This window comes from Phalaenopsis equestris, unplaced genomic scaffold (assembly GCF_001263595.1).
Source record: "Phalaenopsis equestris unplaced genomic scaffold, ASM126359v1 Scaffold000372, whole genome shotgun sequence".
Classification (NCBI taxonomy): domain Eukaryota; kingdom Viridiplantae; phylum Streptophyta; class Magnoliopsida; order Asparagales; family Orchidaceae; genus Phalaenopsis; species Phalaenopsis equestris.
The window spans coordinates 128887-156858 of NW_018164814.1; the positions used below are offsets into that span (position 1 = coordinate 128887).

Here is a 27972-nt window from a genome sequence, read left to right on the forward strand (position 1 = left end):
GGTAAAGTTTACCCCTCCTAAGAAAATGGACTGATTCCTCCCTGCTTCTTTATTGTAATACCCAAAATGCATGCACAATTTTGTAAATTTACGCTCAAACTGTCATTCATTGAAGTAGGCCACCAGTGGCATCACGCTCAATTACCTTATCCCAGATATTATAATTCTTGACCGTCGGATTAAAATCAACCGGCAATAAGCTATCAGAACAGATGTCCCGCCTCGTGAGAGTGGCACCTGACTTCTAATCCGTGCTCCAACAACCAGAATCCAAATTGGTCTTCTCTGTGTCAATTATTCATTTGTTTACGGAGAGAGGGGGAGAGAGGGGGAGAGGGCATCGGTGGTCGTTTCTTGCACCACCATGGACTTATTCCCAGTCTATTCTCAATAGAAATAGGGCATTTCTCTGCCTTCTTTTTGGATCTTCTTTGATCTAGGAATCTATAAAGCTCTCTCTTTTATTGATTGGAGTACGTTTTTCGTGGGTAGTCAAGCTTCTCTTCGCTTTCTTTGGTTTTTGAGGTAAAGTCTATGAGATTTTTAGGATTCTGGTTCCCGATCCAGTTGCTTAGGTTTTCTTTATAGTTGAAGAATAGTTTTTAATTCTTGTTTATTGCGATTAGTCTGACTGGGGTTCTACGTGGCACATGCCTTAGAACAAGGTTTTTGGTTGAGTATGTTTGCTAATACCGTTTTGTTTAAGATGTATGGTGAGGTTGTATTTGCATAAATTTTAACTGGGGAGTTTTCATGTTAGAAATTGCTTTTAGCAGTTGTTTTATGAAGATGCTGCTGCCTACACATTTTGGTGCTGGGAATAATGATACGATCATATTATTCTTTTTTTATTTGCGTTTTTCTACCATTTTTAAGTGATTCAAAAAATATGTAATGCAGATTTTTTTTTATTCTGTGTATGATATATGTTTCTCTACAGTGAGATTTCTTCTTTCTAGATTCTTTACAACTTAAGAAAAGCTAGCTGAGATTGACATTTAATGAATCTCATCTCATATTTTAGTTTGTTTTTTACAGTCATCATTGTTGCATAGTTTATGCAATTAGCTCTCAGATTCATTGTGATCTTCACATATATTTTTCACAAAAACTTAGTTTCTTATCTGCTCCAGTAATTGCACTGCGCCATGAAAACTTTGTTTTTTACATGCTGCACTACTTCAGATGATGATAAACTCTTGCTTGTTTCTTACACATTTTATTTATCAATCACTTATTTATTAGACTGTTGTAAAAGAATAACCCTTTCCATATTTTGATGAAAGAAAAGCAAGGCAAAGGAGATGAGTATTAGATTGGATACAGTTCTATGTATGCTGTGACTGAAGATCTAATCATCCCGACATCCATTGATTTATTTTTCCCCTATATTTAAAATCCCACTATAATCTTTGGCCTTCGCTCAGCAAACTTGTGTGCTGTATTTAAATGCAAAGCACAATACATTGATTACCAAATCAGCTCTCCATCTAAATCTTGTTTATTATTATTATTTTCTTAGGCTGTGTGGTTTTTCGGGTTTTGTTGGTGTCTTAACATGTATTATATTTAAATAATTTTTGTTTATGAAATCTAGTTTTATCAGAAGGTATTTGTCCACATCAGTGGAAATCAGAAGCCAGGAAAAAATGATTGATGCACGATGTTTATGAGCTTACAACTTTCAATCCTTCTACTAATCGACCTTCTATTAATGGACGGAAATGAAATTTTGGCATGATTAATGAAATTTAATTCATATTTGGCACTATTTCTATCGTGCAACTTGCTCGGTTACATTATATACACGTAAGCTTAGGAACATAACCAAGGTTTGGTTTTGATTGACATTTTTCAATTTGCAGGCACTCTTGTTTTCTGGGATTATTGGCATGCATATAATTATTGGTTTCAAAGAACGCCCAAGTTTTCTCCTATAGGTAGCTATTAATTTATATCAGAACAACATAAAATAGCTAAGACGGGTGCTCTTTGTTGTGTGGCCGCTGGGCCACATGAGGCAAAATCTAACTCAGTTGGTCGGGGATTTTCTATGGATCGTAGTGAACCCCATTGGCGAGTTAACTCAAGCTTCTCACCTCCGTCATCAAGGAGATGGGATTGCAGGGATCAGCCAGATGGATTATCCCAGGAGATTCCAGCTGCTCCTTTATATGGATCATCACTATCTTCTCATAGCAAAGGAAGTCGAAGTGTAATGAGCGGTGATCAATATGGAAATCATCATCATTCAGTGTCTGATGGAGCACTTTCTTACTTTGAGAGCCCTTCGAACAATTTACAAGCTTCTAGATGGACTCCACCTGTGCAAAGATATGATCTTGGTGAATTTTCTACTCCTACCAGAGGTATTTATCTGTCAATTATTTCCTATCAATTCTTTATGTTATGGGAAAGCTAGTTTTGATTGTCTATAAATGATAAGAGAATTTTGCACAGAATTATGCTTGATATATATATCCGTCATATTTGCTATAAGGTTGACGTTTTGGCAAGCCAAATTGGTTGTGATTTTCTAGGTTGAAGGTCTCAATAAAAATCTGGACATGCTATTTTGAGTTCTTATTTAATGCAGATTTTATGGTCGGAAGATTCATGGAGGCAATTTTTTTTTGAAGCTGGTCATGAAAAAAAAAAATGGAATTTCTAATGGAACTTCGTGTAGTCCACATTGATCTTGATGCATATGATTGAGTCTCACAAAAGTTGTTCTGGTGAGTATTGAGGAGAAGATAATTATGTTAAAGATATGTTCAAAATTATTTGCAATTAAAACTTCTATTATTAAAAATAGTTTTGAATTGATCAAAGTGCTTCCAATCTAGGCAGGATCAAATATAGGACGAGCTTCTTTTTTATTTTCTTGTATTGGTTATGTAACCAGACATATCTAGTTAGGTAGCTTGTATTATATTATTTTTAAATGGTAAGTTGTTAATATGTAGGAAATTTTTAAATAACAGTGAAATTTTAAAATTTAAATGAGTAGATATGTAATTAATGTCTGATTGATATTTCTTCTTTTACGTTGATGAAATTCATTTGATAGTTATTAGTGATATTTTTAAGTTTACTGTTTTTATTATTACAAATTAATAAAGATCAACGAGAACATAATTTTATCAAAAAAATCTTGGTTATTGAAATGAAATAAAAGCTTAATGTGTGTCATGCGACGAGGGAATATCATTGAGATTTAAAGGTGAATTTAGAAAAGCAAACTTTAATTGACAATGCCAGATGAATGCTAGTGTTGTGTGCAATAGAAGTAGATGCTTGTCAATTAGTTTTAATGGAGTTTGTGCTAAAGCTAGAAAGAATAGTATGTGAAATAATTATATTAAAGAGATAGCGAGAATGACAGTTAGTTTAAAAAAGGTGAGTTGAAAATAGAATTGTGGAATTCGCATTAATAATTAACATTAAATTCATTTTTGTTAAATTGGTTAAGCAAAAGCTTATGAAGGATATTCAAAGGAAGACATGTGCCATTTTAATTTTAAATTGGTAGGCTTCTTAATTAATTGAAAATTAGGATTATGGTGAAATTGTTCAGAAGATAAACACCATAAGGTTAATATTTGAAGGATTGATAACATGATAAGTAATCTAAGTGGCTATGAAATAGATAAATACTAGCAATAATTAATTGAAAACTAGGATTATGGTGAAATTGTTCAGAAGATAAACACCATAAGGTTAATATTTGAAGGATTGATAACATAATAATTTAAGTGGCAATGAAATAGATAAATACTAGCAATAACAGCGGAAGCCGATGTTATATTTAGGTGTGATGTCGTGGACAATATTATTGAAAGTTATGGGGATGCAAAGTAAGACATAATTTTGGGAGTTGCACCTGAGGGTTGAAATGGAAGAAGTGGCTTAAATCTTATGAAAAGTGAGAATATCTCTGAGACTGGTAAATTTAATAAATTTTATTTTGATCATCAATGTTGCATATTTTCATTCCTTTTAGTAATCATGAAGTTGTTGACAATCAAGTTGAGTGGAATAAGCCAAAATTTGTTAAGTTGCCATGGTAAAAGCGGGGTGTTAGAGTTAGAAATGATTATATTTCTTGGAATTTATGATGATATTGTGTTGTGATAATAGAATTAGAAATGGAGGAGGAAGTTGTGGAAACTAGTTAGGCTATGTCTGTTACCTACGTAATGCTGTTGTGTTGCATAAAGTTAAATCATCATATTCTCACATATAAATATTAGTTTCCTGATAATTTGGCCCACAAGCCATGAACTCAGAGAATGTACACTTGCAATATAATGAATTTCTAAAAATATTTCGTATGTAAATAAAACTTTCTTTTGGAAAGTTGAGCAGGGGGAGGTAAACCAAATAAAATCTTAGGCTGCTTGGACATATGAAATGGAGGCAAAGGTTAAATTAATAGGCGAGTAATTGGCATTAGCAACAAAACGAATAGTAAGGAAATAAGTATGCTAGAAGTACCATATTAAAAAATTGTGCAAAGATTTGCACATTATAAACATGCTTATCACTTCATAGAAATGGATGGAGAGGATTCACAAAGCTAACCCAAATAGTTAAGATAATGATAATGATAATGATAATGATAATGTTGTTGATGAGTATATACCTAAACTCTTGACAAAATTTAATGTGTTTTTATCATTTTGGGATACAAAATGGAAATTATTTTGTAGGTGACTTATGCATTGCTTGATTTGAGATGATGCAGCTCATCTTACGTTTTAGGGTTTCCTATTGTATAATATGCTATACATAACTCCATATACAATCCCAAATTCACAGTTCACAAACTTTCAGTTTAAAACAAATATTGTTCTCATTTGGCTAAAGTAGATGTAGCCACAATTTCAGTAAATGAAAATATTATGATCACTTGATAACAATCTTACATAGAAATTCAGGTTTAAAAATTATCACAAGTCAATCTGAAATCACGTCATCCAGAAAGTCTAAATTCTACAAAATTTAACCAAACTAACATATGTGGACCGATAACCAAAATATCAAATAGAAAACTAAGGAAAGAAATTTAAAAAAACTATTAATCCAACCTTATGCTGATTTAGATAATTTTCCCCATAAATTGTGCATTATGCTCGAAAGATTGGCATCCAACCAACGCTGAAGCACAATGAGAAAACATATACTCAAATAAAATATCATAAAAAAATTGATCTTTATATGACTATGGTATTCCACAATTATAATGATAGAATCCTTTCTCAAATATCATAAATATTTGAATAACCAATAGTTCTGAAACTTAATAATCATTGGAACCACCCCATTACCATTTATTGTTTAGACAATTAACTATATAGTAGTTGGTACATAATATTCGGATGGTTAATAGGAGGAACAAAAAACTTCCAGACCACCAGTCAATCATCGAATATCCCATTTCAATTAATGGCCCAATAAGAACCGTCGGCCCAACAAAGTTTCTAGTTTAACTGTAACTTGCAAACCCGCCGTGCATGAAATTGGTCTTCGTGGTATAATCTAAATAACATTTTGCAACCATTCTATGTAGCTAGGAAGAGAGATGTTTGATGGATTGAGCATTTTGATATTTATTCCAATAAGTTGGGCATAATTATTGTGTTTCTTTTGGTGTCCACTATCAGTCATTATTTTATCACATAACATTGATTCTTGAACATGATGGATAGGATTGTTTGGTAAAGTGTTGCATGTGAATTTGTGGGAAGATGGAAAGAGGGAAGAACCTAAAGCATTGGATCCTGAAGAGTTGTTGGCAGTTCATGAAATAAAATGAAAATTAATCCTGTATTAAAGACTCGACTGATATTAGAATTTGGAATTTTCAACTATAAGCTATTATGTCGGTGTGTTGCATGATTTTATAAGATCACGTTTTCGTAATAGTTAATTTCTTATAAAACCTTCCAAGTTTATATGTATTATTTATTTATCAATTGATTTAAATTCCACATGTCTCCTGTTGATATGAACAATATACTTATTGTTATCATTATAAACAGTCAATTTCGGCAAATAATTTAATGCAATTCAATCAAGTGCTAATATGTTACGAGGCAAGTACTAGAAATAGCTAAAATACTTCTATAATTTTTAAAGAATACTAATGCATGCATTATAATTAATTCTTGAAGGAAAAATATGATTAAAAAATTGTGAAATAGAAACCACACAAATTTGTTATGCTTATATGGACATGCAACCTCTTTTAAAAAATTTAACCCAAATGGTTTAAATAGTAGCCTGGATGAATTCCATGATTTTAGATTTGGCCAAATAAAATGAGTTTTAAATTTTCAATTTCTCTTAAGTTAATCATCTTAATAAACCTTTTGAAATGCAAACACACTCTAACTCTCTCTATGATATTTAGTTTTATGTATTTTTATATCAATAAACCAAGAACAAAAAGTCTATCAATTTGATGTGTATGAATAATCTTTTTAAATACTTTGCCATGAGTTATGTAATCCGTTGCTAAATTGATTCATCAACTATTATGGATACAATTTATTGTGCCAATTTCAAGGATAGATTTATTCTTTATTACTAACTTAGGGTTTCATATACTCTCATTCTTAATTTTAAACTCAAACTTATTGTTGACCTCATTTTGAGGTCGTTATTCTTTTCATTAGGATCCTAGGATCTAGTTCTAGGGGTTTTTATTGACTATCCTAGAAAACTAGTATTGGAATCCATCCCTTTAGAAATTTCAGTCACTTCTTATTTCTCTTGTGATGGCATTGATTCTCGCATTGATGATCTCAAAACTATCGTCGTATGGTCGAGTGGTTAAGGACTATCATATGGGGACTCAATGAGAAAGTTCCCAATAGGATCTCAAGCCCTAGGAAAATTTCTCTAGGACTTTATCATCACACACACACAAAATACACAAAATTCACTAAGTTGCACAAGATCAGACTAAAGTTGAACCTAAAGGATGGGCGAAAATACGAACTTCTCCGGACGACCTACGATGAAGAAATGGACTGCGCCAAACGCGTCTGAGACATCAATTTTAGCTAGAAAAGACACTCATATTGCTATACTTTCCGGACACAAGAAAATTGTACGCAAATCGATGAATTCTTCAAAATGACCTCCGACGACAAAATGGACTATTACAACGCGTCTGTAACGAAGAATTACCTAAAAAAGACATTCATTTTGTTATGTTGTGATGCACAAATAAAATGTACAAATTAAATTTATATTTTTGAAATATCAAAACTTTTATATTTATATTATTACTTATAATATTAAAATTATAATCCTAAACCCTATTTACCCCCTTACCCACATATTTATCCCTCCCCCTCTCGTGCCCTAATTCCCGTGACTCATCCACGCGGCGATCTTCCTCTTCTCTCGACTCTTCTCTTTCTTCGCGTGGCCGCTCAACCTTTCGACTCTCCAATTGCAGGGGGCGGGCTGGCCGACCCTTCTCCTTCTCGAGGCTTTACCGTCTCCTTCTTTATTGTGGCGATTCTTTCCTCATCACTTGATTCGACCACAAAAATGGTGATAAATGTGGTTGTCCTCTCTCATTTCTGCCTATAAAAAGCTTTCTAAAGTACTGTTTTAGGTTGTTGAAAATTTTTTGAGAGAGAGGGCTGAGGTTTTCGCTAGTTGCTGTTCGAGGCGTTTAGGAGAAGAAGGCTCTGCTGAAGTTTCTTCTCTGCTAGGTCGTTGTGTGATGGGTGTTTGGAAGCTTGGTGGCTTTTTCTTTTTGTTTTCTTTTAGGAAATCTCAAGCAAGATATTTATTCCTTCTCCTCTCTGTTCTGTTGCCCTGCACGACACATATTGGAGATGTTAAAATAGAGAATGCATACATGAGGCTTTGTTTTATCTTAACTGGTATTTCATAATGGTGTTGATATCATGTATTGAGCCTTTAATACTTTTATTGGATTTGATTTAGAAGTTCTATGTTGATTAGTTGAAATAGCAGTTTAGGGAAAGCATGTTTGGATCCATTGTCACATGCAAATCTTTTTCTTATGCTTCTATTATTTCTATATTTGTATGCTGAAAGCTGTAGCCTTCTTTCTTTTCTCCCTGCTGAATCAATTTATTGTTAAAGGAAAAGTAATTTTAGGGAAAGGATTGCTTGCATTTCTTTTCTGCTCGAAATGCTTGGGAAGATACAGTTATGAACTCTGAAATGATATTTGCTCATCTAGAATTTATGTTGAAAATGAAATATTGATGCTTTTTATTATTGTTATTCCTGTCCAAATAAATGCTGAAATTTATGTACTGATTTTCCCCATTTGGTTGGCTCGGTTTTGGCTCCTTCTGAGCTGAATTTTTGAATTTTAGCTGAAATTTCTGTACTGTTTTTGCCCCTTTCCTGGGCTTGGTTTGGCCTGAGATTTGGGCCCGGTTTTGCCTTAAAATGGTTCAGTTTTTTTTGCCCCTTGTGCTGGGCCTGATCTTGTCTCGTGACGGCTGGGTTTTAGTTACCTATTGGGTTAGGCCTTACTTTCGGGTTGGCCCTGTGTTGAACATATTTGAGACATGATTTTTGTTGTTTCTTTGATGCCTTCTATGATTGGAATACATAAACAATTGAAGTTTGGTATCTAGGACTTATTGGAGTTGCTTTGAGTCCTTTTTTGCTCTTTGCTCCTTACAGTTATTGCCCCTCTTTTCGAAACGTATGTTGGAAGAAATATTGTCTCTTTGAGAGCTTTTAAAATTTATTTCAGGAAGGTTTACTTTTGTTCTTGTTGTCTTCAATGGAAAAATGAGATTTTTGAAGCTTTTTGGGCTTGCTTTGTGGCCCTGTGTTGCTGTGGCCCTGTGGCTTGCTTTGTGGCCCTGTGTTGCTTTTCTTGGCTTGGAATCTTTCGTTTGAAAGCTTTCCTGTTGAGTTGGGGAATTTATATTCTAAATGGTTGGCGATTTCCCTTTAACTATTCCTGGCTGTGAGCCCTCTCCCATGGCTCCTTTTGTATTGTTGGCTGATGAATTTTTCCTCTTTGGTTTTCCTTACCCGTGAATTGGAAGTTGTTGGTTTGGGTTGGTGGTTTCTCTGGCTACTTCTACCCGAAAGCATCTAATTGGGATTCCCCTTATACTGGGCTCGGCTTGGCTTAAAGCTAGGCTCAGTTTTGTGGAAATTATATTAAGTTCTTGGCTCTCTTTTGTTGGGTTTATTTGAGCTGAGAATTCATTTTTTTCCATCTGTTGGATGTGATCTTGGCTGGAATTCTATTTTTGTTGTCCTTCTTGTTGGGCTCAGTTTACCTTTTATGGTTCCCTGTCTTGCCATTATTGTTGGGCTCGGTTTACCTTTTACGGCTCCCTGTTTTGTCTTTCTTGTTGGGTTCGGCTTGCTTAAGTTGTCATTCTGTTTGCCCCTTTTGTTGGGCTCGACTGGGTTGGAGTTCCTCCAAATAATGTACCGCTAGGGGTTGTCATTAATAATCAAGTTTGTCATCCCAAAATTTATGATTTCAATATCTACTTCTATACGTGAATGTTTGATATAAATGGATCAATTCGCTATCATGTCTTGCTCAATAAAATGATTTCAATCTAGATAGTCTATGGGAGTTTGTCCATTCATTCTCTTATGTATATCAAAGGAGTATAATGGTGATATCTGTGGTGGCTTTCCTTTACTGTCCCTGGCCGTGAGTTTTTTTTTTTTTGGGTTGGGCTGCTCTCTTTGTGGTCCCTAGGTGTGAGCTTGTTTTTGGGGCTGGGCTGCTCTTTGTGGTTCCTGGCCGTGAGCTTGTTTTGGGATGGGTTGTTCTCTTTCTTGTCCCTACCCGTGGGCTTATTTTGGGGGTTGGTCGTCCCTCTTGGTTGTCCCTCTCTGTTGCCCCTGGCCTTGAGCCTTTCGGTTGTGAGCTTTCCTATGGGTTAGTGATTTCTCTTTGTTTTCCCCGGCCGTGAGCCTTCTCCTGTGGTCCTTTTATGTTGAATGAGGATGGTGGTTTTTTATGTGCTGCTGTCTCTGGCCGTGAGCCTTCTTCTGTGGCTCCTTTGTGTTGAATTTGGGCTTGGTTTTCTTTTTGCTGCCCCTGGCCGTGAGCCTTCCTGTCGTGGTTCCTTGGTTTGTGTCGTGGTTGGTTTGGGCTTGACTCTCTCTCTCTCTCTCTCTCTCCTTGCTGCCCTGGCCGTGAGCCTTCTCCTGTGGCTCCTTTGTGATTGAGTGTGGTTGGTGGCTCCTTCTGCTGCTCCTACCCGAGAGCATCTGTTTGGGTTCCTCTATGTGGTGTTGGGTTTATATCTCATTGGAAACTTTTGATTGAAGGTGGAATTAAATGGCTTTAATGTTTGTGAGGTGAAACACTTCAATTCCCTGTTGCTTAAAGAATTCAAGTGCTCTTTTTCCACAAGATGATCTTTTAGATGTTTGAGACAGCTTTGAGGCGTGTTTGGCTACGGCTTCAAGCCATAGTTGGAGGCTTTATTTGGTAATATTTGGCTACGTTTTTTTTTGGGAGTTGGTAGCTGCAGTTTGAGGTTTATTTGATAATGTTTAACCGTGATTTTTTAAGTTTTTTTTAAGCTGCAGTTTTTGAGCCTTTGAAGTATATTTTTTTTATAAGATGTTTTGAGCTGCGATTTTAAGGCTATTAGCAGTGGCATTTTGATGTGACATGCAGGTTTTGGAGTTTAGATAGCAGTCGTTTGAAAATTACACTTTTTTTGTTCGGTTTGTGAAGTTTGAAAGTTTCTTAGAACTTCTTTTCGGGAAAGTATGAAATTGGTATGAACCGGATCCATGAAGGGATTTGAAAACTAGTGAAATTTAAATTCGGAAAGAATTCAGAGATTTATCATTCAAAAATGCCACAGGCTTGGGTGTGTGATTATGTAAGTGATGCTAGAGTTGTTTATACAATTATCATATGGATGCGGGCTCGTTTCGAACTGTTCGAAACAAGATTTGGAAGGGATACCCTTCTTGAGTTGATCCATTTATAAAATTTGAAAAAATAATATCCTTATTGGATTGATTCCAGGATCTTGGGCTTTCTTTTTCAGGTCTTTTGGTCGCAGTTTTGAGGTTTGCTCCACCCTTCACCCTTTCGATCTTTTGGGTGGATCAGTTCCTTTTTCTCGCTCATCCTTATTTTTATTTTTTATTTTTTGCTTCTTGGTTCGGTTTTCAGTGTTTATGTCTGACACATAAGTGCCCATATATATTATTTTACTATATATGAAACCATCAAGCAAGGTCGCAAGTATGTCGGTTTTGTTTTGGGGCTTAGGGCGATGATGACAAAGACACGCCGGTGGTAGAGCAAAATGATATTTCATTTTACGACATCAGGACTAAATCTTGGGACCTGATAAACTGTAGGATGACAGTATCATTCACCGACACAAGACTAGCGGGGGACTCGTACCTTCTTAGTTGGTTGTCCTACGCCTGACGGCGTGATCGACTCGTGGACAACTATACTTTTTAAAACTGATAAAAACAGGGCATGATAAGAACATATACAATATTTGTAAAAAATATTTTACTATAAAATTGATACAACTTCCTTTTGTATGTCTGGAATCTACGTTTATGCTAAAATATATATATATTTTTTTAAATATATTACAACTTAATTGTCCACTTGTTGATTACCAATACCGGACTAAGGAGTACCCTCCTAAGTTAGGTTTAGTAGAACATCATTCTAGTTGAGTGACAGGTTCTATACATTCGGGTGACCGATAGTAGTCTTCGACGTCCCTCTAGTACAAATATATTATATTTGAGCCTAGCCCCAACTCGAGTGCTTGCGGCCCCCTCTTTTAGGGGTTTTCGTATGTTTTATTGGAGTTTTTGGGCAAAGCACTCGCGGTCCTTTTTTCCGGGATCTTCCCGTGATTTTGATAATTTTCTTGGAATTGTCATTTGTCAATTTTCCCGAGTTTTCCTTATGGGTCATTTGTCGATTTTCTCGAGTTTTCCAGAAATGTTTCTTTTATTTATACAGTAAATATTAGCTTGTTTAAAGGAGCAGCAGACCTCCCAGATATACAGATTTGATTTACATTACAACATTTTACTTCACAACATACTATACTGCCTTTTTTTTTTTACTGTACATTTTACTGTTCTTTTCTTCATACTGCATGTTTTATTGTTCTGTTACACACTGTATCTTAGCATAGGAGACCAGTAGTTGGTTTCTTAGGAGTACCCAGTAGCAGATCGTTGAGTAAACAATTACATGTACCTTTAAAATTAATATCGGACTCGAAGGTGCTATGCAGGGAGCTCGGAGCAAACACCGTGGGCAACACGATGAGGAACAACTTCGAGATGAATCTGCAACATCAAAACAAATTCACATCACTGAGCACTTTCCTTAGTTTAAATAACAACCTATAGGATTTCAAGGTAGTTTGTTTAAACGCAATATAAATTCTCACATATCACATTTAAGCTTTTGCATAACCCTGTTGTGCAATTATAAGTCCTAACACTTTAGAATTTCGAGGTTACCATACGGTACGGTGTACATTCTCCATATCTTTTTAGGCTATTTGCACAATCATATATCGTGCGAATGTAAGTCCTAAATTCTAAAAAGAATTTGCAGGATTAAACATTGAATAACATTATTTCAAAGACATAAAACTAAACAATAGGATAGTTAGGAAATCACCAGGGTTTCCCCTGGATTTGGGATATCCCCCACTCTTTATTCATTTGGATTCCTTAAAATAATTGTTCATATTTGAGCCACTCCCATTTGATTTTCCCGTGTTCAATCTTGGAAACCTAAACTTTGAAATCTGGAAAGTAAAACCACTGATCTTAAACAAGAGTCTTTTTAAGTGACCCCGGTCATTTAAGATGTAATTAACTATAGAGGTTTGCCTCTATAGGGAACTTGGAACCCAGGTAAAATAAACTTTATCTAATCCTTATATTAGGTAGGGGAACTTGCCGGTCATTTATAAAATATTTTGCAGACCAAACGGATGTCACAAATTTCTTTAGTTTAGGTGATTGAGCATATTACAAGTGATATGTTTATTCTTCGGGATAAGTGTGTTACTTGTGGTATTGTGATCAGTCATCCAAACTATCCAAAATGTGAGATTCGTTTGGTTTCATCTATTTTTAGTTTAAAATACTATTTTCAAAAATCATATTTACATTAAAACTATTTTCATATTTATAAAAATCACCTCCTTTTCATATCTTTTCAAAAATAACGCCGACACGTATACACTTGTTCTAGTGTATATTCTTGTTGATGAACTTTATTTGATGTGGGTGCAAAATTATTATCCACGGAATTAGTTATTTCAATTTTCTTCTTATCCAATTTGAGGAGTACAAGTATTAACCATATTCATGTTGTTCTTATGATAATTGTCTTGAAAGAATCATCTTATCTCTAAAATTTTCATCAATTTTGGGATTTTGTCAGCGCTTTATACCCTACAATCTCAATCATTATTTAAAATTGCCCGATAAGATGTGTGTTTCAATGTGACCTTATTGTAGGGGTTTTTTTTTTTAAACGTAATGTATTTCTCACCTTGGGCCTAATAAGTGTATGCCTTAGCTTGGTCTAATGAAGAGTACGCTTTAACATAAGCCTATAAAACTATGTTTTAGTTGTTTAAAGATTTTAATTTATATGTTTATTATATAAAATAAACCCTATTCGGTTATCTTTCTAAACATAAACTTGATGCAAACATGATCTAGAACGGGAATCACATGCACCTCCTCGACTCCCAATCTCACATCACATTCCCCTCTAATGTTGCTCACACTTGTAGCCGCAAGAGAGGGTAATGAAGGAGATAAAATAACTCATGATAGTTCTACTAAAGACCTGTTGCATCATGAGAGTGACAGAGTTTTTGTTTTTTATAAATCATAATCTTATCAATTGTTACTACATTTTTATGTTGAATTGGGAGTGGGATTCTTGTTGTTACTTTCTTAATTTCATATTTTATTTTGATAGGTAGTGTGTTATTTGTTTTTTCATATTTTTTTTTTGTGGAATTTGTAATTGGCACTTTCTTAGAGGAAAAAGTTCTTTAATTTTCTCATCAAGCAAATGACAAATATATACATCTCAGACTAACCCTAATATTATTAGAGGGAAATTCAAAGCATCATATTGAGAAAGAAAAGAAATATAAAATAACACGAAAATGGATAATCAAGGGAGAAAATTTTCTCCCCCTTAAATGTAGCAATGGACTTATAGTTTCTTAAATTGTGAGTGAGCCCATGTGGTCCACATTTATATGCATATCAACACTCCCTCTCGAGTTGGGTTGTGTATGTCATTCCAAACTTCTTGTTGAGATCACTAAAGTGATGTTTAGGAAGAGCTTTGATAAGAATGTAAGCAACTTGGTACTGAGTTGGGATATAGTTTAGCTGGACAACCCTTTTATTAACCTTTTCAGAGATGAAATGCATGTCAATATCTATATGTTTGGTTTGATAATGGTGTATTGGATTCTTTGAAATACTGATGGTTGCTTAGCTATTAATGATCATCTTAATAGTGTTTTTTTCATCATATGCAATTCCAAAAGTAATTTTCTTAGCCTCGTCTCTTCAGAAACTCCTAGGATCAGGGAATGATGCCTAGATTCTGGATTACTTCTTTCCACCACAACTTACTTTTTTACATCTCCAAATAATCAGATTACCCCATATAAATGAAAAATAACACATGGTAGATCTTCCATCAGTCGATGCTCCTACCTAGCTAGCATACGTGTAGATCTCAATATTACGGTTCTCAGTTTCCTTGAATGTCAATCCACATCTTGGAGTCATCTTTAGGTACCTTAGGATTCGAAAAATCATTTGTAAATGATCTTCATTTGGATAGTTCATATGTTGGCTCACTACACCCACATAAAAATTAATATTAGTTCTTGTATGTAACAAATTAAGTTGTCCCATAAGCCGTTGATATCTTTCTTTTTCAACCGGAGTGTTATTTTCTCCTTTTGATGTTCATTGATTGGGATACATACAAGTATGTTCACATCTCATTTAAATAAATTAAGAATATATTTTTTCTGCGATATGACAATGTCTTTTTTTTTTGGATTTAGCTACTTTCATTCCGAAAAATTATCTTAAAGTTTCAAGCTTTTTAATCTCAAATTCATAAGTCATAATTCTTTTGATTCTTTCAATTTCCCTTACATCATTTTCTATCGGAATAATGTCATTCACATATACAATAAGGATGATTATTATATCTTCTTGATTTGATTTCATAAACAAAATGTGATCATTCTAACATTGATAGTACTTATTGGCAAGAATATTTTTAGTTAACCTTTCGCACCATGTTTTGGGAGATTGTTACAACCCATACAATGTTTTTTTAGTTTGTATACTAACCGATTATTTGTGTTCTTTAATCCTGGATTTATCTCCCTATACACTTTTTAGTCAAGATCTTCATTAAGAAATGCGTCTTTGATGTCTAACTGATATAAATGCTAGTCATGATTGACAGCCAATGACAGTAATACTCTTACTATGTTGAGTTTCAAAACTCATGTAAATGTGTCCTGAGTGGATCCCATAGGGCTGAGTGAACTCTTTTGCTACAAATCTAGCCTTGAACATTTCTATGCTTTCATCTGCTTTGTATTTAATGCTGAATACCCAATTGCACCCCATAGTTTTTCCCGAGTGGCAAATTTTTTTTGATCCAGGTACTATTCTTTTCAAGGGTAATAATCTCCTATTTCATAGTCTTTTTTTAAGTAGAAATAAATAAGACTTTTTGGATTGACTTTAAAACTTGCACATTATCTAAGTTTTGAACAAAAAAATTGTAAGAGAAAGATGATTCACCTACGTCCATGGGAAAGGAGATTTCACTAGCACCAAAGGAGAGAGAAAAAGACTCGGGGTTACAACTTCTACACTTCTCACTATACATCTCTTATAAGCCCCGAGTCCTTTTATAGAAAATGGATTTGGGTATACAAGTAAATAAAGCCAAAAAACAAAATAATCCCTAATTACAATAAGCCATAAATATAACAATCTTCACCTCATCTCTTACTTTCAGATAAGTGAGAGATTATCAAATGAGCTGCAAACTTTACTTCAGCAGCACCAAGATGGCTGCCTACGTATCCCCTCCTGAAGGGATCAAGCATCACGTAGAATTTCAAATCTAGCCTTCAATCCTAAGCTCGAATGTTCACCAAACTCATGCAGTCGGTGAAATTCTGAATTGTTTGTACCTTCCTAAGCATGTTTGCTAAATTCTCCTTCGAATTTATCTTTTTAAACAGAACATTGTCGTCATTAATCAAGTCTCGAACAAAGTAGTATCTCACATCAATGTTCTTGGTATGCATGATGAACTAAGTTTGTGGCCGAAAATCTTGCACTCTGACTGTCACAGAGCATCGTCAGAGACTCCTGATCTTCTCTCAAGTTATCAAATAGGCCCTGCATCCATATCACTTCCTTTATCGCTTCTGTGATTGTCATGTACTCAACTTTCATAGTAGACAAAACAACAATAGGCTAAAGAACAGACCTCCAACTGATTGGTCCTCCTGTCAATGTGAATAAATAGCTAGTTGTAGATCTCGGCCTATTTATATAACATGCACACTCTGAGTCAATGTAGCTTACACACAAATCTGTAATAGATGAGTCTCTCAAACACCAAGCCATCAATTGTACCTTTCAGATGCCTCATTATGCTCTTCACAGCTTACCAATGTTTTCTTCCTCGATCATGCATGAATCTGCTCATAACACTAACTGTTTGTGCAATGTCTGACCCAGTACAAGCCATGACATGCATCAGATTTTTCACTGCACTAACATAAGGACCCGATCACATATCTTTTCTTTTATGTTCATTTATAAGAGACTTATCTGAACATAACTGAAAGTGATACAATGGGTAAACTCACTACCTTGCCGGAGTCATCAACCTCAAATTTCTTCAGCACATTCGAAACATAAGTTCATTACGAAAGCTAAACATTTTAAGCTATCTTGTCCATAAGAATCTCTATGCCAAGAATTCTGTGAGTTTCACTCAATTCCTTCATTTCGAAATGTTTGGACAATTATTTTTTTATTCTATCAACCTCAATCTGACTAGAAAATGCAATTAATATGTAAAAACAAGTAAATGAACCAAATTTTTGAAATATGCATAATGATCATGATGGCTTCTCGTTTACTCCTGTCCCCTCATGAACTTATCCAAATTTTTATATTAATGCCATAATGACTGCTTCATCCCATACAAAAAATTGTTCAATTTGCGAACCAAATCTTTTGATGCTCCAGATCCAGGCGGATGCAACTTGTAGATCAACTCTTATAATTTTGTGTGTAGGAATGCAATCTTCATATTAAGTTGTTTCAAGATCAGACCATAATTTGTTACATGTGTTAAGAGAATACGAATTGATGGATGCTTGATCACTGGAGAGAATAGCTCGTCATAATTGATCTCTTCTCATTACACAAAGCTTTTTGCCACTTATCTTGTCTTGTATCTCAAATCAACTCCATGAGATCCTCTCTTCTTTGTATACACCTATTTGCACTCGATGACTTACCTTCCCGGAGGGAGCTTCGCCGACATCCAAGCACCATTCATCCGAAGAGATTTCATTTCTTCATCCATTGCCGCTCTCCAAAGATCACAGTCAGGGTTCTTCATCGCTTATTTATAGTGACAAAGAATTTCTGTCTCCATGACTAAAAGTGCAAATGCAATGCCATCTCTTAACCAAGCTGGTTTTGGGACATTCTGATGATTGGTCCTCCTCTTAGCAATAGGTTCTTGAGTCGGGATCTCAACCTGAACATCTTTTACCTCAGGAGCACTATCAACGAATATCTCTTGAGCTGCAACTGAATTAGGTATCTGAGTTGGAGTGGACGAACTCTGTGAAATAAATAAAGTTGCATTAAACTCCTACTGCTGAATATCTGTGGTTTCCATATAACTCTCCACCTACTTGGAGTTCCAATTTTTCAACAAGCTTGATTCGTCGAATATAACATCCTTACTGATGACAACCTTCTTTTCTAACTGATCATACAACTTGAGGCCCTTGACTCCACGCCTAAAGCTTATGAAGATCACTTTCTTTGCTTGTGGTTCAAGTTTATCGTTCTGCATGAGGTAGTAAGTTGGACACTCAAACAGTCATGTGCTCATAATCTTTAGTAGGATGAACTGACCACATTTTCTTTGGGTCTTCGTCCCAATATATGTAGAAAACAGACGATTCACCAAGTGACATGCATAGTTTATGGCTTTGGCCCAATAGACTATCCAACCAAGCATTGGATAACATATATCGAACTTTCCTCACTAAAGTCTGGTTCATCCTCTATGTCATCCCGTTCTGCTATAGCATCTCTCTAACAGTGAAAAAATGATCTATCTCAACTCTCTAGCACTCTTGCAAGAACACAATTGAATTGTATTCGCCCCCATCATTTTATCTGTTACACTGGATCTTTTTATCAGTCTGTCTCAATCCACTTCTTCCAAATTATGAAAATCTTCAACACCTCTTTTTTGTGCTTCAAGTTATACACCTAAATATACTTGCAATAATAATCAATAAAAAAAACAAAGTAACTCTGTCTACTAAATGCAGTTGTCTTCATCGGACTCCAAACATCTATATGAACATACTTTAAAATATATTTTGTACTGTGGATAGCAATACCAAAAGATACCCGTGTACCCTTGTCATTTACACAATGTTCACGAAAATCAAGCTTGAAGTGAAGCATTTTCAACATGAGCTAACTGCATATGCCACAACGTAGTGGCGTTAGAAGAATCATCAGCAACAACGGTCATTCCAGTCACTATACTATCTTGAAAATAGTAAAGATTGTGATAACGAACTTCCTTCATAAAAACTATTGTTCAACAGCATATCTTTAGAAGTTCTGCCTCAATAACTACTTTGTTGCCCTTGGACTCTAAAACCCCACTTGACATCAAAATCGTTCTAATATATGGATCATGTTTAACATCGATCAGCCCTGTCACAGTATCATTATGCATCCTAATAAACATACTTCTTATACCAATAATACGACAAGCTCAATCGTTGCTCATAATCACTGAACTACTATCTTCTGAATCCTTCTTTTCACATATTTCCGTAATGATGTTGGTTTTTGTCTTAGATGTAACTTTCTTTCCCTTTCTTCCAATAATCAATTTCTAAGCAGAATGCACATTAATTTTTTTTAATACGACGCCCACAAGATTTGTTTCGCTTTTGAGAAGTACCACTACTACCACTTTTCTTTGTCGAATTCTTCTTCTCCTTCTCAGATCTGCCATGTTGGAGTGTAAGTGCTTCAGCTGACTCCATTTTTGTGAGTTTCTTGTCTCTTTGATAGAACTCATGATTCAACAACTCTATATTCACTTCGTCATAATTCAAAACCTTCCCATGAATGAATTTCATCATGAAGGTTTTATACTCATCTGGAAGTGAATTTGACAGAAGAAGTGTTTTGTCTTCATCTTTAAACTTCTCATCCAAATTTAACAAATCTGCTAACAGCTTCGTAAAGTCATTCAAGTGCTCATTAATAGTCACCTTTCATCTCATTTGAAATCTGTAGAGTCGACGATTCATACGGAGACAGTTATTAACGCTTACTTATTCTCCGACAATCTTCATAATTTTCTTGCTGACATCTTCATCATCAACTCTTATTTGATCTCCCAAGTCAAGCAATTTTGAATAAATAATAAACACTCTAGTTCATTTTCAATCAATCTCTCTCTGTCATCTCTTCAGGACATTTATTGTTATCCAAGTTTTCATCCGGATTCAAAGAACACAACGCATTCATCACCTCACATAGCCACATGTCAAAAAAAATTTTGCCGCCAAATTTTGTCATATCAATTTTGACAGGATGCGTAGCCACCTGATGAATCATTTTTTCCACCGTCATAATGGACGTAGAATAACCTGACATTATTTTAACATTCATTGCTCCCACTATCGGAATCTTTTCCAAAAAAATTCTTCTAGCAGAATATCTAGAAAAAAGAAAACAAATAACAAAAAAAGGTTCGCTTAAAAACAGAAATAAATTTTCAAAAGTAAATTTATTTTTTCTCTGAAATTTCCCTTTTTTTCTTTTTCTTTTTTTTTTATTTCCCGAAAATTTTTCCTTTTTTTTGCCCTATTTCCCAAAATTCTTTTACCCTGTTAAGAATTTTTTTTAACTCTTTGATTCGACGAAATCCTTTTCAGAAATTCCTTTTAGAGAAACTTTCCTTCTAGTTCCACGCAGCAGCTTTCTTGATCATAGAAAAAAAAAAGATAAAAAAAAGAATTTACTCATCTCTTTTCCTATTAAGAACCAAAGTTCCTTCTGCTTTGAGAAAAGAACTCCTTTTTTCTTTCAAAAGGAAAACTTTCCTCTTTCAGCGAATGTTTCTGCCGAAATTCCTTGCTATTTCAGCGAAGCATCCGCCAATTGTTATTCCCATTCCACGTCAAGCCGGTCGCCAAAACTGCCACCGGAATCCTGCTGTAGTGATCCTTCCTTGAGCCACACATTGAATCTTCGCGTCCAAACCCCTGGCCTGCTGTTGATCTGCCCTCGAACCTCCGAGTCTACTGGCACTGTACGTCATATCACCTGCTGCAAAAAACAACGACAGCATGTTGGATTTGCTGTTGTCGATGTCGAATAGCGCTCTGATCATGAACGTGACGCTCTGATAATAATTGTTATGCAAAACAATGCGTAAACAAAAAAATTCACACAACAATCAAACATAAATAATTTATGTAGTTCGGCGTTGAATTGATTCGCCTAAATCCACAACAAGAGGGATTCCACTAGTACTAAATGGGAGAGAAAAGGCTTGGGGTAGGCGATTTCTCCCATTTTTGTCGTATCATATAATTTGATACGATCCTACCACAAAATCAGTACGCTTTTTCATAAAAATTAGGGCAAACACATTATTTCTTCAATAAATCAAACAACTCCACATGAATACAAAGATAAACATCTACAATTCGAGAGGTAGGTAATCTAATCTCTCCCAATTCCTCCCAATTCCTACAATTTTAAGAGGTAGGAAATCTCTCCCAAACTCTGGACCTAAGACTCACAACTCAATCTCATTCATAACCCTAACCCTAAACATAATAAGTCTATTTATACCCTACACTCATAATAATAAAAGACTAAAATTTCCCTTAGGCGTACAAAAGACAAACTTGCCCTTAGGCTAGGCATAGACGTTACAATACTCCCCCCAAAAGACATCTTATTCTCTAGGTGGGAAAAAATGAGAGCGCTTCTCCACCACAACTACCTCTATTTCTTCACATTTGTCTCATCAGGCACTATGATAACTTGTATTTTTTTATCTTTGCAATGGTGTTTTGAGATAAACTTCTCATCACACTAAAAACATAATAACTTTGCTTGCTTCTCCAGAATTTCTGTTTATGTAAAACACTTGAGTGTAACTTCTAGTCATGATCCATTTTTCTTGTTCTATACAACATCTCTATGGATTTCCACTATTTGAGCTTTTGGTATCGTTGTGATTGTAGTAGTTTACTACAACGTTCCATATGTGTTGCTTTTGCTAGTCTTCTTCATGTGGCTTTTGTCTTCAGTCATCTAGGCGAGCCCCATCGTCTCTCTCAATCCCTACAGTCTCAGTAGTTGGAGTGTTACCCATATGTTGGGCTTTAGGCCCTTCATGAAATTCCTTTCAATCATCCTTCACAAATTCCTCACAGTCATCCCGATAGTAGCTCAAATTTTTCTCTATATTTCATGATTGTCGCACTTTGAGATAAGGCATAGAATTACTCGTGTGGTCCTTTCCAAATTGCTCGGAGCATTCTAATAAACAATCCTTGAATTCCACGATTGAATCCGGGTTTCTAGCATCTCTCCACTGAAACTAGGTCAAAGCTTTCCCTTCCAAACATAACCTTGACGCCATGAGTTTCCTTTTCCCATCTAGCCCATGCACCACGAATTATTCTTCCGCACAATACGCTCACCCATGTGCGTCTTCCCTCTCAAAGATCGGCATCTTCAACTTTCTAACTCTAACATCTCCACCCCAACTTTCTCTTCCTTCGTTGTTTCGCCCTATGTTTCGAGGTTAAAACCCTCTTCTTCAATCATAACCATATCCTTTCTTAGTTTCTCTCATTTACCTCGTGCATAATTTCTTCTCCATGTTTCGGCCCAACCGCCTTCATCAGAAAAAATCACCCCCAATCGGAGCCCTGCGAAGGTGTTTGTGATGGTGGATGTTTTCCTCCACAAATTCCTCACGTTCGATCTCTTTTCTTTTTGTTCTTGCCATAGATTCTATAGTCAATTTTTGGTTAGAGCTTGCGAATTGATCCGTCGGCGGATTTTTGGATTGCATCTCAATGAGCCTCTTTAGCATTGATCCTCCAATCAAATTTCCCCATGCTCTTAAATCGGTCCTCCAATCGGCTATCCAAAGAAGAAAACCTTTTTTCTATGGTGGCGAACCTTTCGTCCATTCCAAATTTGATTTAACTCATCTCTTCCTCTAACTTCTTCTCCAAATCATCTACTTTCTTAGCTTTCATTATTTCCCATCACTATGGCACACTTGATTCCAGATTCGATTGCTGACTTCTAGGGTCACTATTTGGGCACGCCTGATCTCGTCACAGCCTTCCCTACTAGTTTTGATCTGATTGAGTCTATTTCATGCGGTTTAGCGAGACTGAGATTAATGTAAGTTGGAATCTCTTCTGTTTCTCAGGGTAACTCGAATCACTGTCTTATTCCTAGCTTTCTGTTACGACTTGATAAGTTCTCTTCTTCGCCTTCCCTGCTAATTCTGATTGTAACTGTATCGCAGGGTTCAGTCAGGAAGGCGCAAGGCAGCCTTCTCAGCAAGCTTTGATTGCGACTTTATCACAGCAAGCTCTAATCTATTGTATCACAGGGTTTAGTCACGACAGTGCGGGTGGACGAAGGCTTTGATGTCGTCGTTAACTTCTTCTTCTGTAAGCTGCTAGCCCGTCAATGCTTTCCTAGCAAGCAATGATCACGATTGTATCTACGTCGTCGCCAACCCCGCAAACTGTGATAGCGACTATATCATGTGGGCAGGAGGAGGAAAAAGATGGAATTTTGGGTCTCTAACCACCGATCCGGACTACAATGTCCCCGCACGTCGCCTTAAGCGTGATCCTTTGCACCTTGGTAAGTCGCAATCTTTAGCGTTCCGTTGCACGCGACTCTATGCGAGTTTGGGGTCTCAGTAAGCCGCAATCCTTCGCCTTGCCTTGCAAGCAACTACATGCGAAGACGAGTTTCGGGTCTTGCCTCGCATGCAATTGCAAGTGAAGAGTTCGAGCTTTGAATTAGCTTTCTGCTGAAATGGGTGCCCGATCTGTACAATTTTCAGCTCTACTACCAATTTGATATGACACGACATTAAAATTGACAAGCTTTTCCACATAAACTAAGGCGAACACAAATTTTTTTAATAAATCAAACAACTTAACAAGATTACAGTGATAAGCACCTACAATTTGAGAGGTAGGTGATCTCTCCCAATTCCTATAATTCGAGAGGTAGGAAAACTCTCCTTAATCCTAAACCTAAGACTCACCATTCAATCTCATGTATCACCCTAATCTTAGACATAACAAGCCTAGTTATACCCAACAATAATTATAATAATAATAAGAAAATAAAAGACTGAATTGCCCTTAGGCATACAAAAAGCAAATTTGCCCTTAGGCTAGTCACCCACGTAACATAGATATATCATAATAAATTTCAAGTGTAACAAAACGATAATCAAACTTTAAATTGATATTTAGTAGTATTTCTAAAGTTTTCTTTTTAATAACAGATATATCACCGAAGTTCGACTTATCTGTCTTACGGACTGATAACCTATTTTGAAAAAAAATTAATCCAAATGGATTAATGATCAGTGGTGGACTGGTGGTAAGTTATACCTTACTGGTTTCAACTAGATAAATGACGTTTTGAATTTTGTATTTTCTTGAAGGCAGCAATGAATATGCCCATTAATTTGTTGACAGCTTTGTTTTTTCACTAGATTTTTAAAATAAAAATTTAAATCAATAAAATCAATGACTAAAAACAAGATGGATTTCCTTTATTTGTTGATGTAGAAATAATTTCAGTAGATATTTCTTAAGGATTTGTATTATTTGCTGTTTTGTTTGATTTATTAACTTCAACATGTGGTGATTGTTCGATTTTAAAATTGGGGATAAATTTAGATTCTAATTGAGGTTTATGTTTATGATAGATCTTAAATTTAGTTTTATATTTAGATTTTCATCGAGTCTTATATATACACATGATCTTAGGTTCAATTTTAGATTCATATTTTAACTATTGTTCAATTTTTGGTTCAAATTCATGAACTTATGTTTTTATAAACTTAAGTGTAAATTTAGATTCAACAAAATTAGATGTAGAGTCATATTTAAGTGTAATCCATTTTCATGTAATATATAATTTAAATATTATTCATTTTCACATTTTATTTAATAAGACTGCATTTGATTACATATGATGCTTGTATTGATTAACAAGCTTTAGATGATATGCTAGTGATTTCCAATAAAATAAACATTGTATTCTTCTTACTAAGAGGATAATGGTAAGAATTATCAAGCTCTGTCCCGCTATATAAGTTTCATCAAATATTTTAGGAGAATTGTAGTTTAATTCATTATTACTGTCTTGTTTAAGCTCTATAGTAAAATAGATAGTCATAATAAAATAATATTTAGGCAAATAATATTTGGCTATAATATCTTTAAACCTTATGAAGCATCTAGCTACATTGTAGCTATGTTGTTTAAAATTCTTAAATTGATCATAAAGTTGGTCTATATAATCATTGAATGAGAAATATATTTTTTTAAAGTATATATTTCATATCACTTTATGTATATTTTGTTATAGTAAGTAATAATTTAAATCCAAAATATTGCGCAAGCATTCTAGTTTTATTTTATCAGATTAAACTTTTTTGGGAAATTGTTATAGATGATTTCTAAGAACTCTTCCAAACTATATATCCAGTTTAAAATACCCTTAGAATATATACGCCTTCAATTGAATGTGGGAATATGATTCTCAATATCATTGTACTCGCATAAATTACATTTTCCTTTACTTTTTATTCTGTTAATTGATGCATTGTTGTATCTTATGTCTAGAAGATATTAAAATGCAATCTTCACTTATGATAGTATATCTGACGTAGGATGCCTCGATGTATAAAAGTTTTTAATGCATATCAAATAATATGTAATTACTGCTTCATTGAATGGAAATATATACATCCCTTTCTTTTATTGGTTTCTAAAATGGGATGCAAACAATTTTGTGTAACTTATGCAAAAGACTAATCATCAAAATCTGTCGTGGAAGCAAACTAACCGAACAGACAAGTACAAAAAATGATGAATAGTTACAAAAAAAATCAAATTTTCAGTGAAAGTTTTGATCTCGAAATGAAATCAATCATAGCAGAGAACCACAATCCCTTGATGAAAACAAAATGGATTCTGGAAAATATATACTAGTTTTTTATCTGTTTATCTTTTAATGTGTATTGTGTTTGCTTAAATCGTTTTATGAATTTGGAAACAATGTTTATCATTTAATGCTTGTTGGAAATGTTTTCATGGTGATTGTATGCGTGTCCTTGTTCAAGGTGAATTCAACCATGATTATCGCATCAAAGTGTTTTTTGAATAATTAAATTGAGTTGTGTATATGAAAGCCTTGAGAAATTTGCTACTTAATTTGCAGCTATGTGATTGTTCGAGAAGGAAAAAAATTCTCCCTACTTCTTTTGGTATTTTTATTATATATGAATGCTTCTCCTGTATATTACATGTTAAGATGTTGATGCCGAACAATGATATAATGTTTTTCAAACAAATTGAGTTTGTTCCTGTTCACGACAAATCTTCTTTTGCTTCCATGTGTAGTAAGGATGCTCCTAGGTCATCTTTTACTTAATTTGAATTACTTTATAAATATTTTGGTTTAATTATATGCTGAAATATTTCTTTAGATTATTCTTATGATTTAGTATGTTGGCTTAACAATTAGCTACCACTTCAAGTTGTTTTTAAAATCTTTCATCTATATCAAAGCTTTTATTGGTGTAACTTTGGTGAAAGGCACTTTCTTTTTCTTTTTTTTTTTTTTTTTTTTGTTTGATAGAGCTATTTTTTTGTTAAACTGAAGCAATTCCTTCTTGCTTACCGCTTTTGAAGCCAGTATTTAAGCTTCAGCAAATAAGAATTTTGTTTGTTAGGATGCATCAGAGTTTTATGATATTTCTTGACTGCTTGGATTCTTCTGATTCTCTGTTCATCTAAATCAAGTCCCTTAAAATTTTTCAGGAGCAAGGATAGATTCCACGGCATCTCCTCAGAGCAGCGATGTAAAAGCTCCATTTTTCTTCATCATGAATTGCTACAAAGTTTCATAGCTCTTCTTAGTACTTAAATATTTACTTTCATGGTTGCAGCGGCAATTCACGGCCAGAGTTTCCCCTACATCTCACAGTCTTTTCTCTCCATCTCCTCTCACGGAATCCAGTAGATGGGGGGCATCCTCTAGCAAACACCCTACCTTCCTTCCTTCTCGAAACTTTCCAGGAAGGCGCTCATTCATGTCAACACCCGTATATCCCCTAGTCTTCCACAATCCCGTTTCAGATGGCGAATCAAGTGGGATTACTGGAGCCAGTTCAAGCCACAGGATGCTCCCTAGCGATCACTCAAGAAACTCTCCTCCATGGCCTGAGACCACTTTAAACCCTGACCTCAAATTTCATAAAGCCCTATCAGATTTACAGAAGGTTGGGGTCTCTCCAGACACCGATTCAAACTCTAGGAGGGAAGGAATTAGATGGAGTAATGGAAGCAGCAACGACTTTGCTTTCGATGGGCATGCCGTTGACATTGCGGAGGATATTAATGTTGAGAAGTGTGGGCTATGCTACCGGCTTCTGCAGCAGAAATCTCCCTGGAGTTTGCACGAAATCATCAGAAACATCGACTTGCCTATTGCCGGTGTTCTTCCGTGCGGTCATGTTTTCCATGCTGAATGCTTGGAGGAGACGACTCCAAAGAGTCTGGTTCAAGAACCTCCCTGTCCACTGTGTCTGAATTTGATAAACCATGAAGGGTCTGATTCTTTTTCCGAGCCTCTTCAGGTGGCTCTTAGAACTCCTCGGCGGATGATGCGAGTTGGGATGACTTCGAGAAGCAACCGAAACAATATTGATCTTAGGCGAAACTTATCTCAGCCATTGAGGGCGAGTTCATCAATCAGAAGCCGTCTCAGGAAACGGTTATCATTCAAGATTAGCAGGGATCTTTTTGGAGCAAAAATATTCAGGAGGATATGATCATCTTCCGTAGCTATAAGAACAAAAAACGATGGCCTTTGGTATAAAGTAGCAGACTGGTTAGCAGCTGACAAGCCCTTAGATATCCATTGTTGGGGCTGTATTATATGCCTTTCTTATTTGTATAATATGTTTGATGTGTTATAATCCTTCCATTTTTGTTTCTGAAACCTGTTCCAAGTTTTGTGTCATGGCTGTAGCTGGGGATAGTGATACTTTATGCTTTAATATCCTGTATTCTGACTAATCTCTTTGGAATATTAGCTGTATGTAATTTTTCAGTTTAAATATTTGAACTTGCTTACATTTCTCTTGAATTCAGGATGATATGAGAAATAGGAAGCGACTATTCTGATGCTGGCTGGGGAAGGAAGTAAGAGCTGCTGAGAGGACTTGATTTGATGAATTTGGTAAATCTTCCTTATGTATTATGTTTAGCTTTTATAGTTAATATATTTTGT

At 35.2% G+C, this 27972-nt stretch overlaps 1 protein-coding gene across 2 annotated transcripts; it reads left to right on the forward strand.

Moving 5' to 3' along the window:
• The first annotated feature begins 267 nt into the window (after window positions 1-267).
• On the forward strand, window positions 268-27972 carry LOC110026455. 2 transcript variants are annotated; one of them, XR_002294205.1, is made up of 5 exons: window positions 268-525; window positions 1866-2369; window positions 26499-26539; window positions 26627-27570; window positions 27834-27972. XR_002294205.1 is itself a non-coding variant. In XM_020727395.1 (4 exons), the coding sequence occupies exons 2-4, from the start codon at window positions 2054-2056 to the stop codon at window positions 27509-27511; spliced, it is 1242 nt and encodes a 413-aa protein (XP_020583054.1). In that variant the 5' UTR covers window positions 268-525; window positions 1866-2053; the 3' UTR covers window positions 27512-27791. The 2 variants fall into 2 exon arrangements, 1 of the variants encoding a protein (XP_020583054.1); XM_020727395.1 differs by lacking the exon at window positions 27834-27972 and having other exon boundaries at window positions 26627-27791.

Coding starts and splice junctions, on each gene's coding strand:
- LOC110026455 (XM_020727395.1), top strand. CDS start 2,054: ATGGATCGTAGTGAACCCCATTGGCGAGTTAACTCAAGCTTCTCACCT. Junction 2,370..26,498: donor ATTTTCTACTCCTACCAGAG/GTATTTATCTGT, acceptor AAAATTTTTCAG/GAGCAAGGATAGATTCCACG. Junction 26,540..26,626: donor CATCTCCTCAGAGCAGCGAT/GTAAAAGCTCCA, acceptor TCATGGTTGCAG/CGGCAATTCACGGCCAGAGT.